Source organism: Pseudophryne corroboree, chromosome 8, assembly GCF_028390025.1.
Source record: "Pseudophryne corroboree isolate aPseCor3 chromosome 8, aPseCor3.hap2, whole genome shotgun sequence".
In the NCBI taxonomy this organism is placed as follows: domain Eukaryota; kingdom Metazoa; phylum Chordata; class Amphibia; order Anura; family Myobatrachidae; genus Pseudophryne; species Pseudophryne corroboree.
In genome coordinates, this window is record NC_086451.1 from 305493960 (window position 1) to 305516515 (window position 22556).

Consider the following 22556-nt stretch of genomic DNA (forward strand, 5'->3'; position numbering starts at 1 on the left):
CTGCAGCGAGGGACTAAGGGGAGAAGAAGCGAACCTACCTAACTGGTGGTAGCTTGGGCTTCTTAGGCTACTGGACACCATTAGCTCCAGAGGGATCGACTGCATGGAACCGGCCATTGATGTTCGGTCCCAGAGCTGCGCCGCCGGCCCCCTTACAGAGCCAGAAGCAAGAAGAGTCCGGAAAATCGGCGGCAGAAGACATCAGTCTTCACCAAGGTAGCGCACAGCACTGCAGCTGTGCGCCATTGCTCCTCATACACACTTCACACTCCGGTCACTGAGGGTGCAGGGCGCTGAGGGGGGGCGCCCTGAGCAGCAATAAAAACACCTTGGCTGGCAAATATATCACAATATATAGTCCCAGAGGCTATATATGTGATAAATACCCCTGCCAGAATCCATAAAAAAGCGGGAGAAAAGTCAGCTATCTCCCTCAGCACACTGGCGCCATTTTCTCTTCACAGTGCAGCTGGAAGACAGCTCCCCAGGCTCTCCCCTGTAGTTTTCAGGCTCAAAGGGTTAAAAAGAGAGGGGGGGCACAAAATTTAGGCGCAATATTGTTTATACAAGCAGCTATTGGGGGAAAAATCACTCAGTTATAGTGTTAATCCCTGCATTATATAGCGCTCTGGTGTGTGCTGGCATACTCTCTCTCTGTCTCCCCAAAGGACTTTGTGGGGTCCTGTCCTCAGTCAGAGCATTCCCTGTGTGTGTGCTGTGTGTCGGTACGGCTGTGTCGACATGTGGGATGAGAAAGGTTACGTGGAGGTGGAGCAGAGGCCGATAAATGGGATGTCGCCCCCTGTGGGGCCGACACCAGAGTGGATGGATAGGTGGAAGGTATTAACCGACAATGTCAACTCCTTACATAGAAGGCTGGATGACGTAAAACAGCGGTGGGACAGCCGGCTTCTCAGCCCGCGCCTGCCCAGGCGTCTCAAAGGCCATCAGGGGCTCAAAAAAGCGCCCGTTACCTCAGATGGCAGACACAGATGTCGACACGGAGTCTGACTCCAGTGTCGACGAGGTTGAGACATATACACAATCCACTAGGAACATCCGTTACATGATCTCTGCAATGAAAAATGTGTTACGCATTTCTGACATGAACCCAAGTACCACATAAAAGGGGTTTTATTTTGGGGAGAAAAAGCAGCCAGTGTTTTGTTCCCCCATCAGATGAATGAATGAAGTGTGTAAAGTAGCGTGGTTCCCCCGATAAGAAGCTGGTAATTTCTAAAAAGTTACTGATGGCGTACCCTTTCCCGCCAGAGGATAGGTCACGTTGGGAGATATCCCTTAAGGTGGATAAGGCGCTCACACGTTTGTCAAAAAAGGTGGCACTGCCGTCTTAGGATACGGCCACCTTGAAGGAGCCTGCTGATAAATAGCAGGAGGCTATCCTGAAGTCTGTATATACACACTCAGGTTATATACTGAGACCTGCAATTGCCTCAGCATAAATAGTGCTGCTGCAGCGTGGTCTGATACCCAGTCAGATAATATTAAAACTCTAAGACAGGGATAATAGTTTGCTAACATAGAGCATATTAAAGACGTCGTCTTAGATATAAAGGATGCACAGAGGGATATTTGCCGGCTGGCATCCAGAATTAATGCAATGTCCATTCTGCCAGGAGGGTATTAGAGACCCGGCAGTGGACAGGTGATGCTGACTTTAAAAGGCACATGGAGATTCTGCCTTATAAGGGTGAGGAATTGTTTGGGGATGGTCTCTGGGACCTCGTATCCACAGCAACAGCTGGGAAGAAAATTTTTTACCTCAGGTTTCCTCACAGCCTAAGAAAGCACCGTATTTTCAGGTACAGTCCTTTCGGCTTCAGAAAAGCAAGCGGGTCAAAGGCGCTTCCTTTCTGCACAGAGACAAGGGAAGAAGGAAAAAGCTGCACCAGCAGCCAGTTCCCAGGATCAAAAATCTTCCCCCGCTTCCTCTGAGTCCACCGCATGACGTTGGGGCTCCACAGGTGGAGACAGGTGCGGTAGGGGCGCGTCTCGGGAACTTCAGGGACCAGTGGGCTTGCCCACAGGTGGATCCCTAGGTTCTGCAAATAGTATCACAGGGATACAGGCTGGAGTTCGAGGCGACTCCCCCTCGCCGTTACCTCACATCAGCCTTGCCTGCTGCCCTCGGAGAAAGGTAGTACTGGCGGCAATTCACAAGCTGTACTTCCAGCAGGTGAAATCAAGGTACCCCACCTTCAACAAGGCTGGGGTTACTATTCCAAAATGTTGTGGTACCGAAACCAGACGGTTCGGTGAGACCCATTCTAAAATTGAATGCCTTGATCACTTATATACGAAGGTTCAAGTTCAAAATGGAATCGCTCAGGGCGATTATTGCAAGCCTGGAGAATTTCATGGTATCACTGGACATCAAGGATGCTTACCTGCATGTCCCTATTTACCCTCTTCACCAGGAGTACCTCAAAATTGTGGTACAGGATTGTCATTACCAATTCCAGACGTTGCCGTTGGTCGGTCCCCGGCACAGAGGTATTTACCAAGGTAATGGCCGAAGTAATTATCCCGTACTTGGACGATCTCCTTATAAAGGCGAGGTCCAGGGAGCAGTTGCTCGGCGGAGTAGCACTATCTTGGGAAGTGCTACAACAGCACGGCTGGATTCTGAATATTCCAAAGTCGCAGCTGGTTCCTACGACGCGTCTACTGTTCCTGGGTATGGTTCTGGACACAGAACAGGATAAAAAGGGTTTCTCCCGGAGTAGAAGTCCAAGGAGTTGTCGTCTCTAGACAGAGACCTCCGAATACGTATACAGGTGTCGGTGCATCAATGCACGCGAGCCCTGGGAAGGATGGTAGCTTCTTACGAAGAAATTCCATTCGCCAGGTCCCATGCAAGGATTTTCCAGTGGGATCTGTTGGACAAGTGGTCCGGGTCGCATCTTCAGATGCATCGGCGGATAACCCTGTCTCCAAGGGCCAGGGTGTCGCTGTTGTGGTGGCTGCAGAGTGCTCATCTTCTAGGGGGCCGCAGATTCGGCATACAGGACTGGGTCCTGGTGACCACGGATGCCAGCCTTCAAGGCTGGGGGGCAGTCACACAGGGAAGAAACTTCCAAGGCTATGGAAAAGTCAGGAGACTTCCCTACACATAAATATTCTGGAACTAAGGGCCATTTACAATGCCCTAAGTCAGGCTAGACCCCTGCTTCAACACCGGCCGGTGCTGATCCAGTCAGACAACATCACGGCGGTCGCTCATGTAAACCGACACAAGAAGCAGGATGGTGATGGCAGAAGCCACAAGGATTCTCCGATGGGCGGAAAATCATGTGTTAGCACTGTCAGCAGTGTTCATTCCCGGAGTGGAACAACTGAGAAGCAGACTTTCTCAGAAGACACGACCTCCACCCGGGAGAGTGGGGACTTCATCCAGAAGTTTTCCAAATGATTGTACACCGTTGGGAAAGGCCACAGGTGGACATGATGGCGTCCCGCCTCAACAAAAAGCTACAAAGATATTGCGCCAGGTCAAGGGACCCTCAGGCGATAGCTGTGGACGCTCTGGTAACATCGTGGGTGTACCAGTCGGTGTATGTGTTCCCTTCTCTGCCTCTCTTACCCAGGGTAATGAGAATAATAAGAAGGAGAGGAGTAAGAACTATACTCATTGTTCCGGGTTGGCCAAGAAGAGCTTGGTAACCAGAACTCCAAGAAATGATCTCAGAGGACCCATGGCCTCTGCCGCTCAGACAGGACCTGCTGCAGCAGGGGGCCTGTCTGTTCCAAGACGTACCGCGGCTGCGTTTGACGGCATGGCGGTTGAACGTCGGATCCTGAAGGAAAAGGGCATTCCGGAGGAAGTTATCCCTACGCTATTTAAAGCTAGGAAAGAAGTGAACGCAAACCATTATCACCGCATATGGTGGAAATATGTTGCGTGCTGTGAGGCCAGGAAGGCCCCAAAGGAGAAATTTCAGCTTGGTCGATTTCTGCACTTCCTACAGTCAGAGGTGACTATGGGCCTAAAATTGGGTTCCATGAAGGTCCAGATTTCGGCTCTATCGATTTTCTTCCAAAATAGAACTGGCTTCACTGCCTGAAGTTCGGACTTTTGTTAAGGGAGTGCTGCATAGTCAGCCCCCGTTTGTGCCTCCAGTGGCACCGTGGGATCTCAACGTAGTGTTGGATTTCCTGAAGTCGCATTGAGTTGAGCCACTTAAATCCGTGGAGCTACAATACCTCACGTGGAAAGTGGTCATGCTGTGGGCCTTGGCGTCGGCCAGGCGTGTATCAGAATTGGCGGTTTTGTCATGCAAAAGCCCTTATCTGTATTTTATATGGATAAGGCGGAATTGAGGACTCGTTCCCAATTCCTTCCTAAGGTGGTATCAGTTTTTCATGTGAACCAACCTATTGTGGTGCCTGCGGCTATTTGGGACTTGGAGGATTCCAAGTTTTCTGGACGTAGTCAGGGCCCTGAAAAATATATGTTTCCAGGACGGCTGGAGTCAGAAAGACTGACTCGCTATTTATCCTGTATGCACCCAACAAGCTGGGTGCTCCTGCTTCTAGCAGACTATTGCTCGCTGGATCTGTAGCACGATTCAACTTGCACATTCTGCGGCTGGACTGCCGCACCCTAAATCTGTAAAAGCCCATTCCACGAGGAAAGTGGGCTCTTCTTGGGCGGCTGACCGAGGGGTCTCGGCTTTACAAATTTGCCGAGCTGTTACTTGGTCGGGGTCAAACACTCTTGCAAGAGTCTACAAGTTTGATACCCTGGCTGAGGAGGACCTAGAATTTGCTCATTCGGTGCTGCAGAGTCATCCGCACTCTCCCGCCCGTTTGGGAGCTTTGGTATAATCCCCATGGTCCTTACGGAGTCCCCAGCATCCACTTAGGACGTTAGAGAAAATAAGATTTTACTCACCGGTAAATCTATTTCTCGTAGTCCGTAGTGGATGCTGGGCGCCCATCCCAAGTGCGGATTGTCTGCAATACTTGTATATAGTTATTGCCTAACTAAAGGGTTATTGTTGAGCCATCTGTTGAGAGGCTCAGTTGTTATCATACTGTTAACTGGGTATTGTATCACGAGTTATACGGTGAGATTGGTGTGGCTGGTATGAGTCTTACCCGGGATTCAAAATCCTTCCTATTTGTGTCAGCTCTTCCGGGCACAGTATCCTAACTGAGGTCTGGAGGAGGGTCTTAGTGGGAGGAGCCAGTGCACACCAGGTAGTCCTAAAGCTTTCTTTAGTTGTGCCCAGTCTCCTGCGGAGCCGCTAATCCCCATGGTCCTTACGGAGTCCCCAGCATCCACTACGGACTACGAGAAATAGATTTACCGGTGAGTAAAATCTTATTATATATATTTATCTTCCCAAGCTCTGGCACTCAGTGGGTACAATGTAGTAGATTTGCCTGGTGCCCTCCACATGTGTGCCTGCACGGCTCCACGATATACACTGCTCCAACGGCGGCACTCAGGACTCTCACAAAATAATTACAGGACGTGGCTCTTCATATGGCAACGTTTCAGCGCTGACCAGCGCTTTTATCAAGCCTCATAAACAATATGCACAAACTTACCACATTTAAGTGATCCCTGCCACCTTGTTCGCGCTGCAAGCAAGCACCCGTTTCCGGCCACCACACAGGCCTTCCCCGGAAGTGACGCTGGTCTCCATAGCAACACTAAAAAAACACACCACGGTGACATTTAAAAAGCAGTACATCACACTCGTTTTGTAAACATGATCTGTTACATATTAAGGCATCTCTAACTCATGGAATAGGAGGCCGCAGCAGGATGACATCAGCGCTCATCATAAAATCACAACAAGACATCCTAAAAACAGGTATCGCAGCATTTACATAATCCAGAGCACTCCTAACAGTCTCAACCAAACTAGACTAATACAGAGATCAATTATCTAATTTATCAGACAAAATAACCCCAAGGATGTAGATAACATAGATATAGGCATAGCCCAATTATTATTAAATAAATGCATGTAACCCTGATGACTCATTGAGACCCCGAAGTGCTAAGGTGTCCAGCTGGAAAATCCACTCTGATTCTCGCTGTAACAATCTCTTGGACCTGTCTCCTCCCCGGGGCATTGGCGGTATATGATCAATGATACGGTAATGTAAGGATGACAGATTATGTTTCGCCTCCGAGAAGTGGCGTGTTACGGGCTGGACGCTGTTCCCTGTATTCAAAGCCACACGGATTACTGTGCGGTGCTGAGCCATCCTCTTCCTAAAAGTAACCTCTGTCTTTCCAATGTACATTTTAGAGCAGGGACAGGTGATGACATATACCACAAACCGACTCAAACAGGACAGGTGGGGGGCATGTCATGTCTATCTGGCACTGCTGGGGGCATATCATGTGTAGCTGGCACTTCTGGGGGCATATCATGTGCAGCTGGCACTGCTGGGGGCATATCATGTGTAGCTGGCACTGCTGGGGGGCATGTCACATTGGCGTTTCTATAATGGGTGCAGTGTGTGCGAGGCACATGGGCCCCCAGTTCCAGGGGGGCCCACCCCGCACACACTGCAACCATTTGCTTAATACTTACCTCTCTGAAGTCCCCCGTCGAAGCCATCCCTTTTCGGCAGTATAGAGTTTGAACACTAGGGGGAACATACTCTATTGCGCCTGCTGAAAACTCCAGAAAGATGGCACGGCGGCCATTTTTCCGGAGTTTCGCGCATGCACATTAGCACATTCTTCGGGAAAATGGCCACTGCGCCGTGTTCCCGGAGGTTTGCGCATGCGCAATGTAGTCTGTTCTCAGGCTCTATTGCTGCTGCCGCGGAGAAGGATGGCACCGCCGGTGGACTCCGGAGAGGTAAGTATTAAATCCTGTGCATCAGTCAGAGAGGAGGGGACCCCTGATGCAGAAGGCTGCACACGGGCCTCCTCCTCTCTTAAAATGCCCCTGGCATGTCATGTCTCTCTGGCACTGCTGTGGGGCATATCATGTCTATCTGGCACTGCTGGGGGCATATCATGTGTAGCTGGCACGGCTGGGGGGCATATCATGTCTATCTGGCACTGCTGGGGGGCATATCATGTCTATCTGGCACTGCTGGGGGACATATCATGTCTATCTGGCACTGCTGGGGGGCATATCATGTGTATCTGGCACTGCTGGGGGGCATATCATGTCTATCTGGCACTGCTGGGGGGCATATCATGTCTATCTGGCACTGCTGGGGGACATATCATGTCTATCTGGCACTGCTGGGGGGCATATCATGTGTATCTGGCACTGCTGGGGGACATATCATGTCTATCTGGCACTGCTGGGGGACATATCATGTGTATCTGGCACTGCTGGGGGGCATATCATGTCTATCTGGCATTGCTGGGGGCATATCATGTGTAGCTGGCACTGCTAGGGGGCATATCATGTCTATCTGGCACTGCTGGGGGGCATGTCATGTCTATCTGGCACTGCTGGGGGGCATATCATGTCTATCTGGCACTGCTGGGGGGCATATCATGTCTATCTGGCACTGCACTACTGGGGTCATTATGTGTATCTGGCACTATACTGGAGGCATTATGTGTAAGGAACACTACTGTGGCTGTTATGTGTAAGGCTGCTAATTCGCAGAGGGGGTGTGAAAACATATTTATTTATAGTTTGATAATATGAAATGGCAAGGCCACGCCCACTTTTCCAGGAGCGCGCCCTCGGCGCGGACACGGGTTGGGGCTTTTACATTTTCTCGCACAGGGTGCTAGTAGGCCTGGAGCCGGCCCTGATCAGTAGTCGTCATAGCTGGGAAAAGACAATGGGGGTCATTCCGAGTTGATTGCTCGCTAGATACTTTTAGCAGCCGTGCAAATGCATAGTCGCCGCCCACGGGGGAGTGTATTTTCGCTTTGCAAGTGTGCGAACGCCTTTGCAGCCGAGCGCAGCAAAAACATTTTGTGCAGTGTCAGAGTAGGTCTGGACTTACTCAGCCCTTGTGATCACTTCAGTCTTTTTGGTGCCCGAATTGACGTCGGACACCCGCCCTGCAAACGCCTGGACACGCCAGAGTTTTCCCAAACACTCCCAGAAAACGGTCAGTTGACACCCGTAAATGCCCTCTTTCTGTCAATCACCTTGCGTTTGGCTGTGCGAATGGAATCTTCGCTAAACCCATCGCCCAGCACCAATCCTCTTTGTACCCGTACAACGCACCTGCGCATTGCGGTGCATACGCTGCGCTGTGAAAATCAGCAGCGAGCAATCAACTTGGAATGACCCCCAATGCTCAATGCTGCTGTAATAAAGTCAACGCTGGCTTCTAGGCTACACTATAACTTTGGTGTGTGCAGATGTGTGCTTTAGTTCTCAGGATGGCAGACAACTTACCCACACAAGCCAGTCCCATTCTCTGTGATTTCTAGCACTAAGCTAACACTGTCCAACCGAATATCAGATTGGCCAGCTGGTCTGGCTTGATCGCCCCACCATCACCAACCACTAGCTTTTTAAGATCTAGATTACATCCTAGCGGACATCGATGATTGGTAAAACGTTAGGGAATTTGCCAAATCCTGCATGTTAAGAATCCTAATCATTTTTTGGACAGAATCTGCAAATTGAGGATTTACAACATGATTTTCCTGATGCCCGACCCAGGCATCGGGATAATGGGGAATTGCCCAGTTCTTCCCTGATGTATGTATGGGCCCATTTACAGTTCACTGTTTCCCTATATAAAGCTGAGTAGACCATAAGCTCTGTTTGGCTTGTGTGGCTGACGCGCACTCTGTTAGACACAGTGGGGTTTAAAGAAGTGGAAATGTTGCCCACAAGAACCAATCAGATTCTACTTATTTATCTAGCATCTTCTAGAAGATAATAGCTAGAATGTGATTGGTTACTATGGGCAACCTCTCCATTTCTAAAAACTTTTTAGTTAATATATCCCAGTGAAAGCTAAATTCCTTCCAAAGGAATGTGGTATATATACTTGGTTTTATACAGTGCATAAGAGTCCTAATTCAGACCTGATCGCTAGGCTGCGTTTTCGTACAGCTGCGATCAGGTCTAAACTGCGTATGCGTTGTAATGCGCAGGCGCGTCGCATGGGTACAAAGCGGATCGCCGCTCAGCGATGGGTTTGTACAACGGCAACTGACCGTTTTCAGGGAGTGGTTGGGAAAACGCAGGCGTTCCCAAGTGTTTGCAGGGAGGGCTCCTGACGTCAATTCCGGCCCCAGACAGGCTGCAGTGATCGCAGCGGCTGAGTAAGTCCTGGGCTGCGCAGACACTGCACAAGATCTGTTTGTACAGCTCTGCTACACATGCGATCGCACACTTGCACAGCGAAAATAGCCTCCCCCTGTAGGCGGCGACTATCTGATTGCAGCAGTGCAAAAATCAGCTGCTAGCGATCAGGTCTGAATTAGGCCCATAGTACTATAAGAGTATACATTAACATGTGTAATTAAACCTGCATTTCCTACCTAGTGCCTGTCTCTCTCTAGGTCTGTTTAGTAGTCACAAGCTGGACATTTATTATTATTATTATTATTATTATTATTATTATTATTATATTCATTTTTTTATTATTATTATTATTATTATTATTATTATTATTTTATTATTATTATTATTATTATTATTATTTTATTTTTTATATATATATATATTTTTTTTTTTAAGTCTATTATTTATTATTACTTTAGCATTAGGAAAATGCTGATTGCAAGCATGTTGTGATTTCAGATACAGGGAAATATTCACCCACATGCCATCATCATTCTGCCAAACACCAATGGCATGGAGCTGCTGCTGAGCTATGAGGATGAAGGAATTTACATTGATACTTATGGACACTTCACTAAAGAAACAGTCCTGCAATGGGGTGAAATGCCTGTCTCTGTTGGTAAGTAGTTATAAGAAAGACTTGCCTTTGTTCCTCTGCATTTAAAGCAAACAATGTCTTACTGTCATAGGCGTTTCTATAATGGGTGCGGTGTGTGCCGGGCACACGGGTCCCTGGTTAGGGGGGCCCACACTGCCCATATTGCACCCATATGTTATACTTACTCCTCCGCAGTCCCACGACGGGCACCCTGCAGTGCGGACAGAAATCATTCGGAAAATGGCCATCGCAGCCATTTCCGAGTGATTTGCGCATGCGCACTGGAGATGTTCCCAGGAACAAGGCGCGGGCCCCGTGTTCATGGAGACCTGCGCACGCGCAGTAGACTCTGGCATTATTCCAGAATCTAATGTTGCCAGAGAGGAGGGGGCCAGCAATAGAGGCTGCACTCAGGTCCCCTCCTCTCTTAAAACGCCTCTGCTTAATGTATATGTGTTTTCAGCGTATTTCCTACACTGTGTTCACTAGCACTATGGTAAAAACATATTTTTTAAGATTTCATTTTTAATTTGAATAGGATAGGAATATTTATTGCTGCGCAAGTATAAACTGAATAACTATATACTGGAAATGTAATTTACACATTTTTTAGACCACAAAGTTTTATTTTATACAAGTTGATTATATAAAACGTCTCCATATAAATTCTAAGTGTAAGAATTATTTGTTTTCACTTTATTGTTTTTCCTTAAATTTTCAGCAGAAAGAATAAATCATTTTGCACAGAGTACCTTCGTCCTCTGCATTTATTACATTTACTCACACATACTCCACCAGCCCAGTTTTTCTCTGAGATGGAGAAGTCTCCGACTTTCCATCTCAGACTGGCAGGCACAGTTGATTGGCATTGGCTCATGGACTCATACAGGAGATATGTGCGTCTGTACATATATCCTCCTGTATTTTAAACACAAAATGATCAGCATGCAGTAGCAAGGACTTGAACTATCAACCTCATACCCTGCAGTCAGACACTTAACACATGGCCCTATTTGGTCCTGCACAGAAAGCTGTGTAATTCTAACTATACGAAGCTAGTTGTCGTTGTCCGTTTAAAACCCTTGCAGCTAAGCAGATCTATGTAGTGCGTGGCTGCATGTGCTGTGTGGCTGCACACTACATAGACCTGGTTAGCTGCAGTTGTTGAAACTAAACATTACAACTAGCTTCATATAGTTAGAACATATAGTTAGAATTATCAGACTTTCTACATAGGAGCAAATTGCTCCAGGTATTAAGTGTCTGATAGCGGACTATGAGGTTATGAGTTCAAGTCTTTAACTGAATGACAAGGTGCACACAATTCACACTATTGAGAGACTATATGCAGTATTACTACCAAGGGAATCTCATTCTGTCAAGGGAATCTCATTCCTAAGAAGGACTTCTGTGACTGACAAGATTGAAGCAGATCATCTGTTTTCCCTGAACATTCAATGTCATGTTTTTATATTCTACTATATCTTTTAACCAATGATTCCCCCCTGAAGAAGTCTTTATAAGATGAAACACGTTGGGTAAAGGGACAGGTATCTCCAAGACTGTGGGAAGTTACCTTTGTCAGGCGCTCACACCCTAATCATGGTGAGACAAGTGGGGATACACCTTACCCTCAGTGTGGCTGAACTATAACCTTATAAGATATTTATGGTCTGCTTGCAAAATCCCTAAAAGAATCACCTCTATGTGGATAGTTCATTACCTGGAAACTGGTTCCCTATATACTTGAATGACAGTAAAGGAAAGTTTTGTTTTTTCCTGTTGGGACCCATACCCTCTCTTCATTCAAAAAAATTTACTTGGTCTTATCATTGTTTTATAGATTTGAAATTATATACTGTAGGTTTATCTACACCAAGACAGTCATCATTACTTTACGTTTGGTGTGAGATACACTTTCGTTACTTGAGATTCTTACATAATGTAAAGTTCTCATGGTACCATTTGGACTACAAGAAATATAAAATATTATAGAGTGAGACAACCATGTAACATATAGAGTAGGGAGGCCAATCCTGGGATCGGGATCCCATGATTCTGGCCCAAAAATGCTGGGATTTAAATCATGGGATCAGTTTGCACATACACAGTTTTGTCTGGCAGCACTGAGCACTATAGCACTCGTCTCAGACACTGCCCGGCTATGCGGCCTGGGTGGCAGTGGGGTACAACTTAGCAGGGGCGTATCTACCCATTGGCCAGGATGGCAGTCGCCAGGGGCGCCGACAGAAGAGGGGCGCCGCCTGGAGGTGCCACTCGCGGCCAATGGGTATACTTACATAGACTAGGCACTAGGCACAGTTACCTGTTCGGACCGGAGACATGCACAGCAGTCACTCGGTGTAATTAGCGCCGATGTCCGGCACCAGACTTTAGTGAAGCAGCACTAAAACTACAACTCCCAGCAGCCCTTGCTGCCGGGAGCTCCGGGCAGCAAGGGCTGCTGGGAGCTGTAGTTTTACTTAGAGCTGCTTCACTACTGTAGCGCACGCAGGGGGGTTTCTGAGTACCCAGAAACCCCCCACCCCCCTGACAGAGACACTCTTGTCCAGGGTCCCCAGCCACAAAAGGAGCTGCCCGGTGATAGCCAGCTACAACTAGCAGCGCTTCTGCGTCAGGTGGCTTTCATGTCCATACCACCTGAGGCGGAGCACACATAACGGAACCGAGCAGCTTCAGCGTGCCATTATTACAGCGCCTCCCAGCTTGTGGAGAGAGAGAGGGAGAATCGCCCCACCAGGCAGTGTAACGGAGGATGGAAGCTCTGTGTGTATCCATGCTGTGTGTGTAAGTATGCTATGTGTGTATGTGTATGTAAGTGTGTTTGTAAGTGTGCTGTGAATGCATGTGTGTATGTGTTTGCCCTGTGTTTGTAAGTAAGTGGCCTGTGAGTATGTATGCTACAGTGTCGGTGTGTGTTTAAGTATGCTGAGAGAACATAATAGACGCATTCCTTATAGAGGCAGGATGATTTTTTTTATATGGTGGGCACTTTAGTTCAGAAATCCAGGGTCCTTTTAGCTAATGCTTCATTTAAACTGTGCCAGACGCCTTATCAATAGTGCCTCATATTGTTCCAATGCATGCAATAAAAGGTAACAAAACCCAACAACCGCATGGCATAATGTGTTTTAATGCATCAATACAATGAAATACACACACAATATAAACACTCAAAAAAACTGGGATCTAAGTAGTGGTAGCTGTAATGCGTAAATTACCCGAAATAACGGATCTCGTGTTAAGCAGTTGGGATTCCGGCATCGGTATCCTGATTGCCGGGATCCCAACCTTCAATAAAGTAACTACATCCCCTCCTCTATTTATCTTTCACCGAAACCAATACCTGCTACTGGGCTGAGTGACCACTCGCACTCAGGACATTAATAGCAGTGCTGCAGTTAGTGGGCCATGCAAGCAATCCCAGGTCAGTGCTACCATCCCCTGTCCCAGCCCAGTGCCTCCCTATCTAACCAACCCTCACCTATCCCAGTGTGTCCCCCTCCACCATCCCAATGTCTTTCACCCTTAGTCCAGTGTATCCCCTCTTCCCTCGCCAATCGGCCAATGTTCCCCAAGCACCTGCCCCCCCCCCCCCCATCTAACCCCCACAGCCAGTACGGTGTATGTATATATATATATATATATATATATATATATATACACACACACACACATACACACACACATGTGGCGTAACATGTATAAGGGGTACTACTGTGTGGCATAACGTGTATAAGGAGTACAACTGTGTGGCGTAACCTATATAAGGGGTACTACTGTGTGGAGTAATGTGTATAAGGGGTACTACTGTGTGGAGTAATGTGTATAAGGGGTACTACTGTGTGGCGTAACGTGAATGACGGACACTACTGTGCGGTGTAATGTGAGTAGGGGGCACTACCATGTGGTATAATTTGAATTGTGGGTACTATTGTGTGACCACACTCTTTTTTGGCCTTCCTCATTTTAAATATGGGGGGGGCGCCAGTCCCTTACTTTGCCAGGGGCGCTCCGACCCCTAGATACACCCCTGCAACTTAGACAGGCAGCCAAAGACACACTGACTGCGCCATTGGCATTTCAAATGTAGCGCTGGCCGCCAGCAAATCAGAGCTGGCAAACTAGCAGCCAATCAGGGAGGCGGCCGCAGCAGCAGCTTTTGATTTGCTGCCGGACTGCCAGTTCTGAATTGCTGGCGGCCAGCTCTACATTTTAAATGCTGCTGGTGTTGTCAGTGTGTCCATGGCTGCCCGCCTAATAGTAAGTACTGTACAGCAGCACACTCCTGAGTCCCTACATCCACCCACCGTCGTTGCTCTCTACTCTCTATATTGCGCTCTAAAATGGCCCAGGATTGGCCTCCCTAATTTAGAGTTTCTAAAACAAACTGTTATAAACCAATATACATTTCCATATCTGAATGAGTGTCCTAGCAACTGGGATCCAATGTGAGAAAGAGGGTAATGATACAGCTGCTTGTGACAAACTGTAAATGTACGTTAGTGCGCATATATATATATATATATATATATATATGTGTATATATACAGTACTAGGTGATTCATCACGCCCTATGGGCACTCTTCACCCTGTTGCAAGGGCTACGCCCCCTTAACCTTTAAATGCCCTTGGGGCATGCAATAGTTTTATTATGTGAAGTATTACATCCAATCAGAATTTTGTGAGTGGTTAAATATTGCACGGACAAAGGGCGTGCAATGGTTAAGGGGCCGTAGCCCCTTGTGCCGGCGTGATGAGCGCATGCAGGGCACGAGGAATCACCTAGTAGGTGCTGTGGTTGAGGAAGTGGCGGTTGTGGGGGAGAAGCGGATGGGAGAGGGGGTCTGGATGCGCCGTGAGCAGGGCTGCATGGATGCCACGGATGGGGAAGGGGGTTCGTGGGCGTGGCGGGTGCAGGGTTGCCGCGGGTGGTGTAGGGGGTCCTGAGGCATGACGTGTGGGTGAGAGGTGGGATGGCCACAGGTGGGGGAAGGTGTGGGGGTGCGGCGGATGGGGGAGGGGGTCCTGAGGCACTGCGGGTGGGGGAGGGCTGGGGGTGCCACAGATGGGGGAGGGGCAGGTACGGGTGTGAGGCGGATTGCGGAGTGGTTCCGGAGGTGCTGCAGGTGGGGAAGGGGCTGGTGCGTGTGTACCACGGGTGGTGTATGGGGTTCGGAGGCACGGCATGTGGGGGAGGGGTGGGGGTGCCACGAGTGGGGGAGAGGCAGGTGCGGGGGTTCGGCAGATGGGGAAGGGGTCCAGAGGTGCTGCAGTTGGGGAAGGGGTGGGGGTGCCGCGAGTGGGGGAGGGGCAGGGTCGGGGGTTCGGCAGATGGGGAGGGGTCTGGAGGTGCTGCAGGTGGGGGAGGGGTGGGAGTGCTGTGGGTGGGGGAGGGGGGGTGCGGTGGATGGGGGAGGGGTCCGGAGGCGCTGCGGGTACTGTACCTGCCAAAAAGATAGTGGAGGGTGTGCAGTAATAGCTAGCAGTCACACTGCTAATCTCTATCCCTATGATCCCATCTCTCAGCAGCAGCAGCATTTCCCGCACACACATGCCATGTGTCACTATAGGCGGCAGGGGAGAGGCACGGGCATTCAGACAGGCGGGGATCGGGAGTGAGAGCTGCAGAGCTCAGACGAAGAGCCGCCTACCGGCCTCACATCACCGTGGTAGCACAGGGGGTGAGATTTTTCCCTGCTGGACCGGACGTTGGGCAGAAGACTGGGGACATGAGCGCCTGGTAGCTGGGGTCAATGCGCCGGGAGGTGGGATTCCGGTAATTGACCTGCGGGCATTGTGCTCCTGGGAGACGGAGTGGGGGCTCGGAGATGGGGTGGTGGTGGTGCAGCAAAGGATCAGGTCACGGGCGGGAGCGCGCCGGGCAGTGACACGTTCAGGGCGCGCCCCGGCGGCTCACAGAAAGTCTGGAGTGGTGATCAGGGGATCCGTGGTAGCTACACCAGCAATGGCGAGAGGCGGCCTCATCCTCCGCAGCTGCCCTCCTAACCACAGCACAGGAGCTGGGACCCTCGAGGAGGAGGACGCGTCCGACCGAGAAGACGGCGGAGAGATATTTGGCCAGATCTGTGACTCTGACTGTTACTCCGCCCAGCGCTGTGACTCCGCCCAGAGTTAGCCACACAGTCACAGAGTGGCAGATCTAGTCAAAGGCATAGGAGATGATGTAGGCAAGGCTGTGACAATGAGTAGTACATAGCTTGTCACAGGAGCCAAACATATTATATTTTAAGATGTGAAGACAATTTGGAGAACAGAAAGGCAAGTACAATATCTAGGCTGGATAGTAGGATTTTATGGTTATCAAATATTATTGCACAAGAACACTTCTTATTGAGATGCGGTCATGTGACCGGCGCTCGGGATCCTGGAAGTCACCATGATAACGCTGGAATCCCGAGCGCTCTAAATACCGGCAGTCAAAATTCCGACTCACAGGGTCTATTCCCACTCGTGGGTGTCCGCGACATTCATAGAGTGGGAATAGATCCTGTGGCAAGCCACCGAGCCCGCTGCGTGGCGAGCGCAGCATGCCCACAAGAGGCTTTGTTGTGCTTGCCCCATGCCAGCATTATGCTGCCGGGATCCCGGTGTCGGTATGCTGACCACCGGGATCTCAGCAGTCGGTAACTCGGACCTAACCCTTCTTATTATACTATGTGCTGTTTACTTTATTTCTTTCAAAATGGGACTTGATCTCTTTTAATCTCTTCAGAAAAAAAGATATCAGCATGCCTGAGGAAACCCAAAGTCCTCAATTATAAATCTGCTATGATGTCATCTGATGTCTAACAGTGGGAACATTTCAGTTTAATTAGTTTCCATAGGCCATAGTATGACCTTCAGAACTTTGCTTAAGAGAGGGCAGTACATAAATTGTGGGACATGACACATGGAAATGGAAAAGTTAAGACCATCATTAAGCTTTTCTTTATTCAGAAAGTGGACCTTTAATTAAAAAAATTTCATTACCTTTACTGTGTTCTTTAATTGATTGTACAAAACAAATACTTAATAAAATGAGTCTATTTCTTATGTGAAGCCACATCACAAGATAAATTGCAGCTTGTTGGGGCATTCAACATTTAAGTAGTACATTTATTTACTTGCAGCATTTGCATACAAATAAATGGATCACCTACTCATCAAGCATAGAATTCTTCAAATTTTGAGATTTCATTATTTTATTTTTTTATTGTTTGTTTTCCCAAATACCTTCACATTTGATGTAATGCTTTTATCCACAGCACATACAGACACTTTTAACAACTATCAAAATAATTATTGGGAGGCCAGATGTACAGAATAGGAGAAAAGTTCACAAAAAGCTTTTAAAACATGCCAGACATAAAATATAGTCTCACAACAAAAATGTCTCTGTAAATTGTATGTTTACATTACTAGTCTTTGAGAACACTTAAAATTAGTAAGTGGAAGAGAATCCACTTTACACAACACACTGGTAATGTTTAAATGTACTGTACACTATTATATACAATATGTTTTAGAATATAATGCAGCCTAGCAATTATATATGAATATCCCTAAGCATATTTTGGGAACGGCTGCCTTCACACCTGGGGGTATATTTACTAAAATGCAGGTTTACAACAGTGGAGATTTTGCCCATAGCAACCAATCAGATTCTTCTTATCATTTATGTAGCACCTTCTAGAAGATTATAGCTACAATCTGATTGGTTGCAATGGGCAACACTCCACTTTTGTAAACCTGCACTTTAGTAAACATACTTCCTGGAGTAAAATGAAATGGAGCTGAAATCAGGATATTAGTTGTTTGGCCCCACCTCTGATCTCCTCATTGTCTCTAAAACATTATGGGCCTAAGGCAGGTTTAAGCAGAAATCGCTTTGCGTGCATAGAATAAATGTATATATTTGCCCACATGCAGAGTTGCACACTGCTTTGTGGTCAGCATGCCACATGCGTTAGCTTGATTTGATACTTGTCTTAATTTTATGGGCACACTAGGACCAACCTAGACTTGGTGCAAGTGATATGCCAGAAAATCTGTGTATTGACACTTTTGTCCTCAGTAGTTTTGCATAGACCACAGTCCCATAGACACACCCTGACTGAAGTTTGAGGGTCACCTGATACATAACGAAGCAGGATAACCATTGTAGCAGCTGCATGGGAAAGTACGTGTTGTTATTACATACTGTAGCAGGAAAAAATATATAAACAGGTGTAGCTAGAGTGATAATTATCAAACCTTTGGCAAACTGCAGCTCCAAATGGGACTTTGGAGAAGTCCCCCAAATCAGGTTCAAGAAAATAAAAAGATTTTGAAGCGGTTTGTTAAAAAATTAGTAGTAACATTTATTAACATACCGTATATACTCGAGTATAAGCTGACTTTTTCAGCACATTTTTTATGCTGAAAAAGCCCCCCCTTGTCTTATACTCGAGTGAGGGTTCTCCGGTCTCTCCCGCGGGTGCTTGCAGCCTCTGTGTTGTCCGTGCTGGGCAAGAATCTGCCCGCTTCTGTGTGCTGGTACCTGGGGCGCACCGCATCCTTGTCAGATGAATGTCGATGCGGCCGCTCTACTCCAGGGCTGTGACCAATGACGTAGCCTTTGGTCATGCCCCCTTGCTCCGCCCTAGAAATGGATCCCAATACTGCTAATCCCGGAACAAAACAAAAACGCAGGTAATACGAAGCTGGTTTAAAACTTAAGGTTGTGTCAAGTAGCTGCTGCATTTCCCACCCTAGGCTTATACGCGAGTCAATAAGTTTTCCCAGTTTTTTGTTGTAAAATTAGGTGCCTCAGCTTATATTCGGGTCGGCTTATACTCGAGAATATATGGTACATAAAACATAATACAAAACACACGGCCAGTGTGCATGATTTAATAGCAATCATCACCATAAAAAAAAAAAAATCCCAATGTTGAAAGCCAATGAGTACAATAATACTCCAATCAGATTAGTATAACTATAATCAGAAATTTAAAATTCACTATTCTTTTTTCCGATGTCTTTTCATGTGTAGTTTCCCTTCTTTGATATACAGATTTAAATCTAAAAATATTATTTCTGATCTACTCGTAGAAACAGTTAACTTCTTATTAAAATTATTTGCATTCAGGGATTCACAAAAGGAGTGTAGTTCTTTGTGTTTTCCAGTCCAGATAAAAAAATACATTCTCTATAAAATGATCACCACACCAGGCAGTACAGATGGTGTAATGGTTAGCATTACCGCTTCACAGCACTTAGGGCATGGGTTCGATCCCCACCATGGCCCTAACTGTGTGGAATTTGTATATTCTCCCCGTGCTTGCGTGGGTTTCTTCCACGTACTCTGGTTTCCTTCCACAATCCAAAAATATACTGGCAGGTTAATTAGATCTCAAATAAATTAACCCTAACATGAATGTGTTTGTGTGTAAATGTGGTGGGGAATATAGACTGTAAACTCCGCTGGGGCAGGGACTGATGTGAATGGCTAAATATTCTCTATAAAGCGCTGCGGAATATGTGTGCGCTATATAAATAAATGGTAATAAATAAATACATAATAAATCCTCCCAAAATGCAATAAATAGGTTGACATAGCTGGAGGTGAACCTGGTGCCCATTGCAGTACCAACTTATTGAATATGGGCCCTCATTCCGAGTTGATCGCTCGCAAGGCGAATTTAGCAGAGTTGCTCACGCTAAGCCTACGCCTACTGGGAGTGTATCTTAGCTTCTTAAAATTGCGACCGATGTATTCGCAATATTGCGATTACAAACTACTTAGCAGTTTCAGAGTAGCTTCAGACTTACTCGGTATCTGCGATCAGTTCAGTGCTTGTCGTTCCTGGTTTGACGTCATAAACACACCCAGCGTTCGCCCAGACACTCCCCCGTTTCTCCGGCCACTCCTGCGTTTTTTCCGGAAACGGTAGCGTTTTTATCCACACGCCCCTAAAACGCTGTGTTTCCGCCCAGTAACACCCATTTCCTGTCAATCACACTACGATCGCCGGAGCGAAGAAAAAGCCGTGAGTAAAAATACTATCTTCATTGTAAAATTACTTGTCGCAGTGCGATTATTGCGCATGCGTACTAAGCGGAATTTCACTGCGATGCGATGAAAATTACCGAGCGAACGACTCGGAATGAGGGCCATAATAAGAACCATTAAAATAAAAATAGTTATTATTTAAAACAAATATAATACCTTCTAAAGTGAATTCCTTCAATTCAGTATATAAATCAGAGGTATCCATAAAATAGCATACAGCCTGCAGACCTATTTCTGTGTCTATAATTGTATATAATGTAGATGTATCTGCACTCACAAGAATATACTCATCTCTCCATTCCATGGTTTCCTCTTTTTTTAATTTATACCTTGTGTTTCCCTTTCCAGGGGTTGTAGGTAGAAATTAATGATTGTAAATAATTTTGAGGTAATGCTAATATCGCCTGAAACTATAAGCCTTCCTGGTGGGTAAAGGGGGTCTTTAAGTATTTTTGGCAGTATATACATTTCAGTATAGAAGGATTTATTATATTTAGAAAATAATATTCTGTTATATTTGAAATTCCATTTTGTACAGCTTTTTCTGTTAATTCAGGTATTTTATCATTCTCATTTTAGGATATTTTTTTTATTTTTTATATGTACCCCTCTCATTAAGTTGCTTACTTATTTCTGCCATATAAATGTCTTTATCCATAAGGACCACCCTTATCTGCTGGCTTTATTATTAACTAACTATCCTCTCTTAGAGACTTCAGTGCTTGTTGATCCTTTTTAGTTTAATCACACTTGTTCTTTCTTGCAAACTCAGAACCTAACAATAAGTTTGCATATGTCCACCCTGAGGTAATCAGGATAATTTGTAGGAAATATGGACAGATTATCTAGAATACACACAAACTGCACAATATTAGGACCTTCTGGCACATATTTAATTTCTGTTGAGGTAGGCTGACCATATTATCCCTTTAACCTTGGACACTCATGAATTACACAGGTTCTGTGGCTGCATTTCACCTGTTTTTAAGCAGCCACAGAACCTGTGTAATTCATGACTGTCCCAGGTTAAAGGTGGTCAGCCTAGTTGAGGCCAGCCGCATAATTGAAGGCGAGCATTTCTGGACTTCTTTTTAACTGTTTTGTCGGCATTTGGCAAAAATGCTCATGCCTGCACACTATATAATAAAACAGGCCAATCCACCTTGCACGTAAGTATGCATAGATAAGTCAGCGGACAGCTTGTAGAAATATGCTTGACCGTTATGATGGGATTTGTAGTCAGTGCTCACAGATAACATGAGCTTACTTTAGTTTAGCTGCATTGTGTCCACTTGAGAGACCATCATTCTGTGTAGCTAGCCCTTCCACCACAGTAAACATGAAAAGCTCTATGATAAAAGCTTCCTTGAAGACTGCAAGAGGTTATTTATATAGTCAATATTTGACTTTTCCCTTAGAGATGATGCATAATGTTAATCAATAGCTTAATCACTTTGAACCTTCTGGCTGCTATTTGAACTATTTTTTTCAGTATCTGATAAGTCCAGACACGTTTTTTGCTATCTTGTCAGATATGAGAGTGTACATACTACATATAGCCCTGCTTAATAATCAAGGGCTACAGCCAGCTGTGTGGTCTCAGATCTTTTATTTAGTTCAATCAATTTGCTGGAATACATTAACGGATTAGAAGTGCAGGTTTAGGATGTTGATTTTCTTTTAAATCCACCTGTGTATTCTGCAATGACAGTCTGTCTACACAGATCCTAATGTGTTTTCGTCAATAAACACAATAAAAAATATTGATTTTTATAATTGCTCTTGTTACTCAATACTTGACATAGAATGAAATGTCTGGCTTATAGAATACTTTTCTTTACAGGGCAGGTGCTACTTTCAATTAGCAATAATACCCCGGTTGTGTAAGATGGAAGCAGCCAAAATGCTTTACTTTAACAGGATGTGTGCCTCCTACCCATCTCCCCTTGTTCCACACAGATAGTGGTTGGGAGAGAGGGACAAATCCCCTGTCCAGGGGTGAACCTAAACAACTGGGTGTCTGGAGAGTTGTGGCGTGTGGACAATATAGTAAAGTGGCAATTCAATTTTCCGTATCACATGGTGGAATATCCTTATATCATTAATACAGTACCTAAGTAAACTCATTAGAAATGGTTATATTGACATACAGTATTCACACATTTGTATGGTTGTTCTCCCTGATTTCTAATTAATATTTGCAATTGAACGAACACAATGCTGTCAAATAGCTAGAAATACGGAAAAGAAACAAGTATTAGTCCGTTATGCTTCTGATATAATGTATATTGCACTTGAATCATTATTATCTAGCCATTATTTGTTTTTAGTCAGTTATTTTTCTGATGCTGCCCAAGGTGGCTCCTTATTATAGGGCTATCATTGGGTGATTCTGAACTGAATGGCCAGTAGCACAGACCGCTCAGCACACATCTCTCCCCCGCTCAGCACACAGCGCCATGTGTGCTGAGCGAGGGGCTGGGGAGACAGGGACGGGGAGGCTCACCAGCGGTGAAATGAGTGATGAGCTAGATTGCATGCAGGCCAATCTAGCACCGGCGATAGCGATGCGCTGGGCCACGCATTGCTATCACTGTGACTTCTA

At 46.3% G+C, this 22556-nt stretch overlaps 1 protein-coding gene across 1 annotated transcript in view; it reads left to right on the forward strand.

The window, feature by feature from the left end:
• Positions 1-22556, forward strand: part of NRK (Nik related kinase) — a 511622-nt gene that overhangs the window by 475882 nt on the left and 13184 nt on the right. Inside the window, exon 30 of the mRNA XM_063937359.1 lies at positions 9735-9894. Within this exon, the coding sequence (XP_063793429.1) occupies positions 9735-9894 (160 nt within the window). The remainder of the gene's footprint in view (positions 1-9734; positions 9895-22556) is intronic.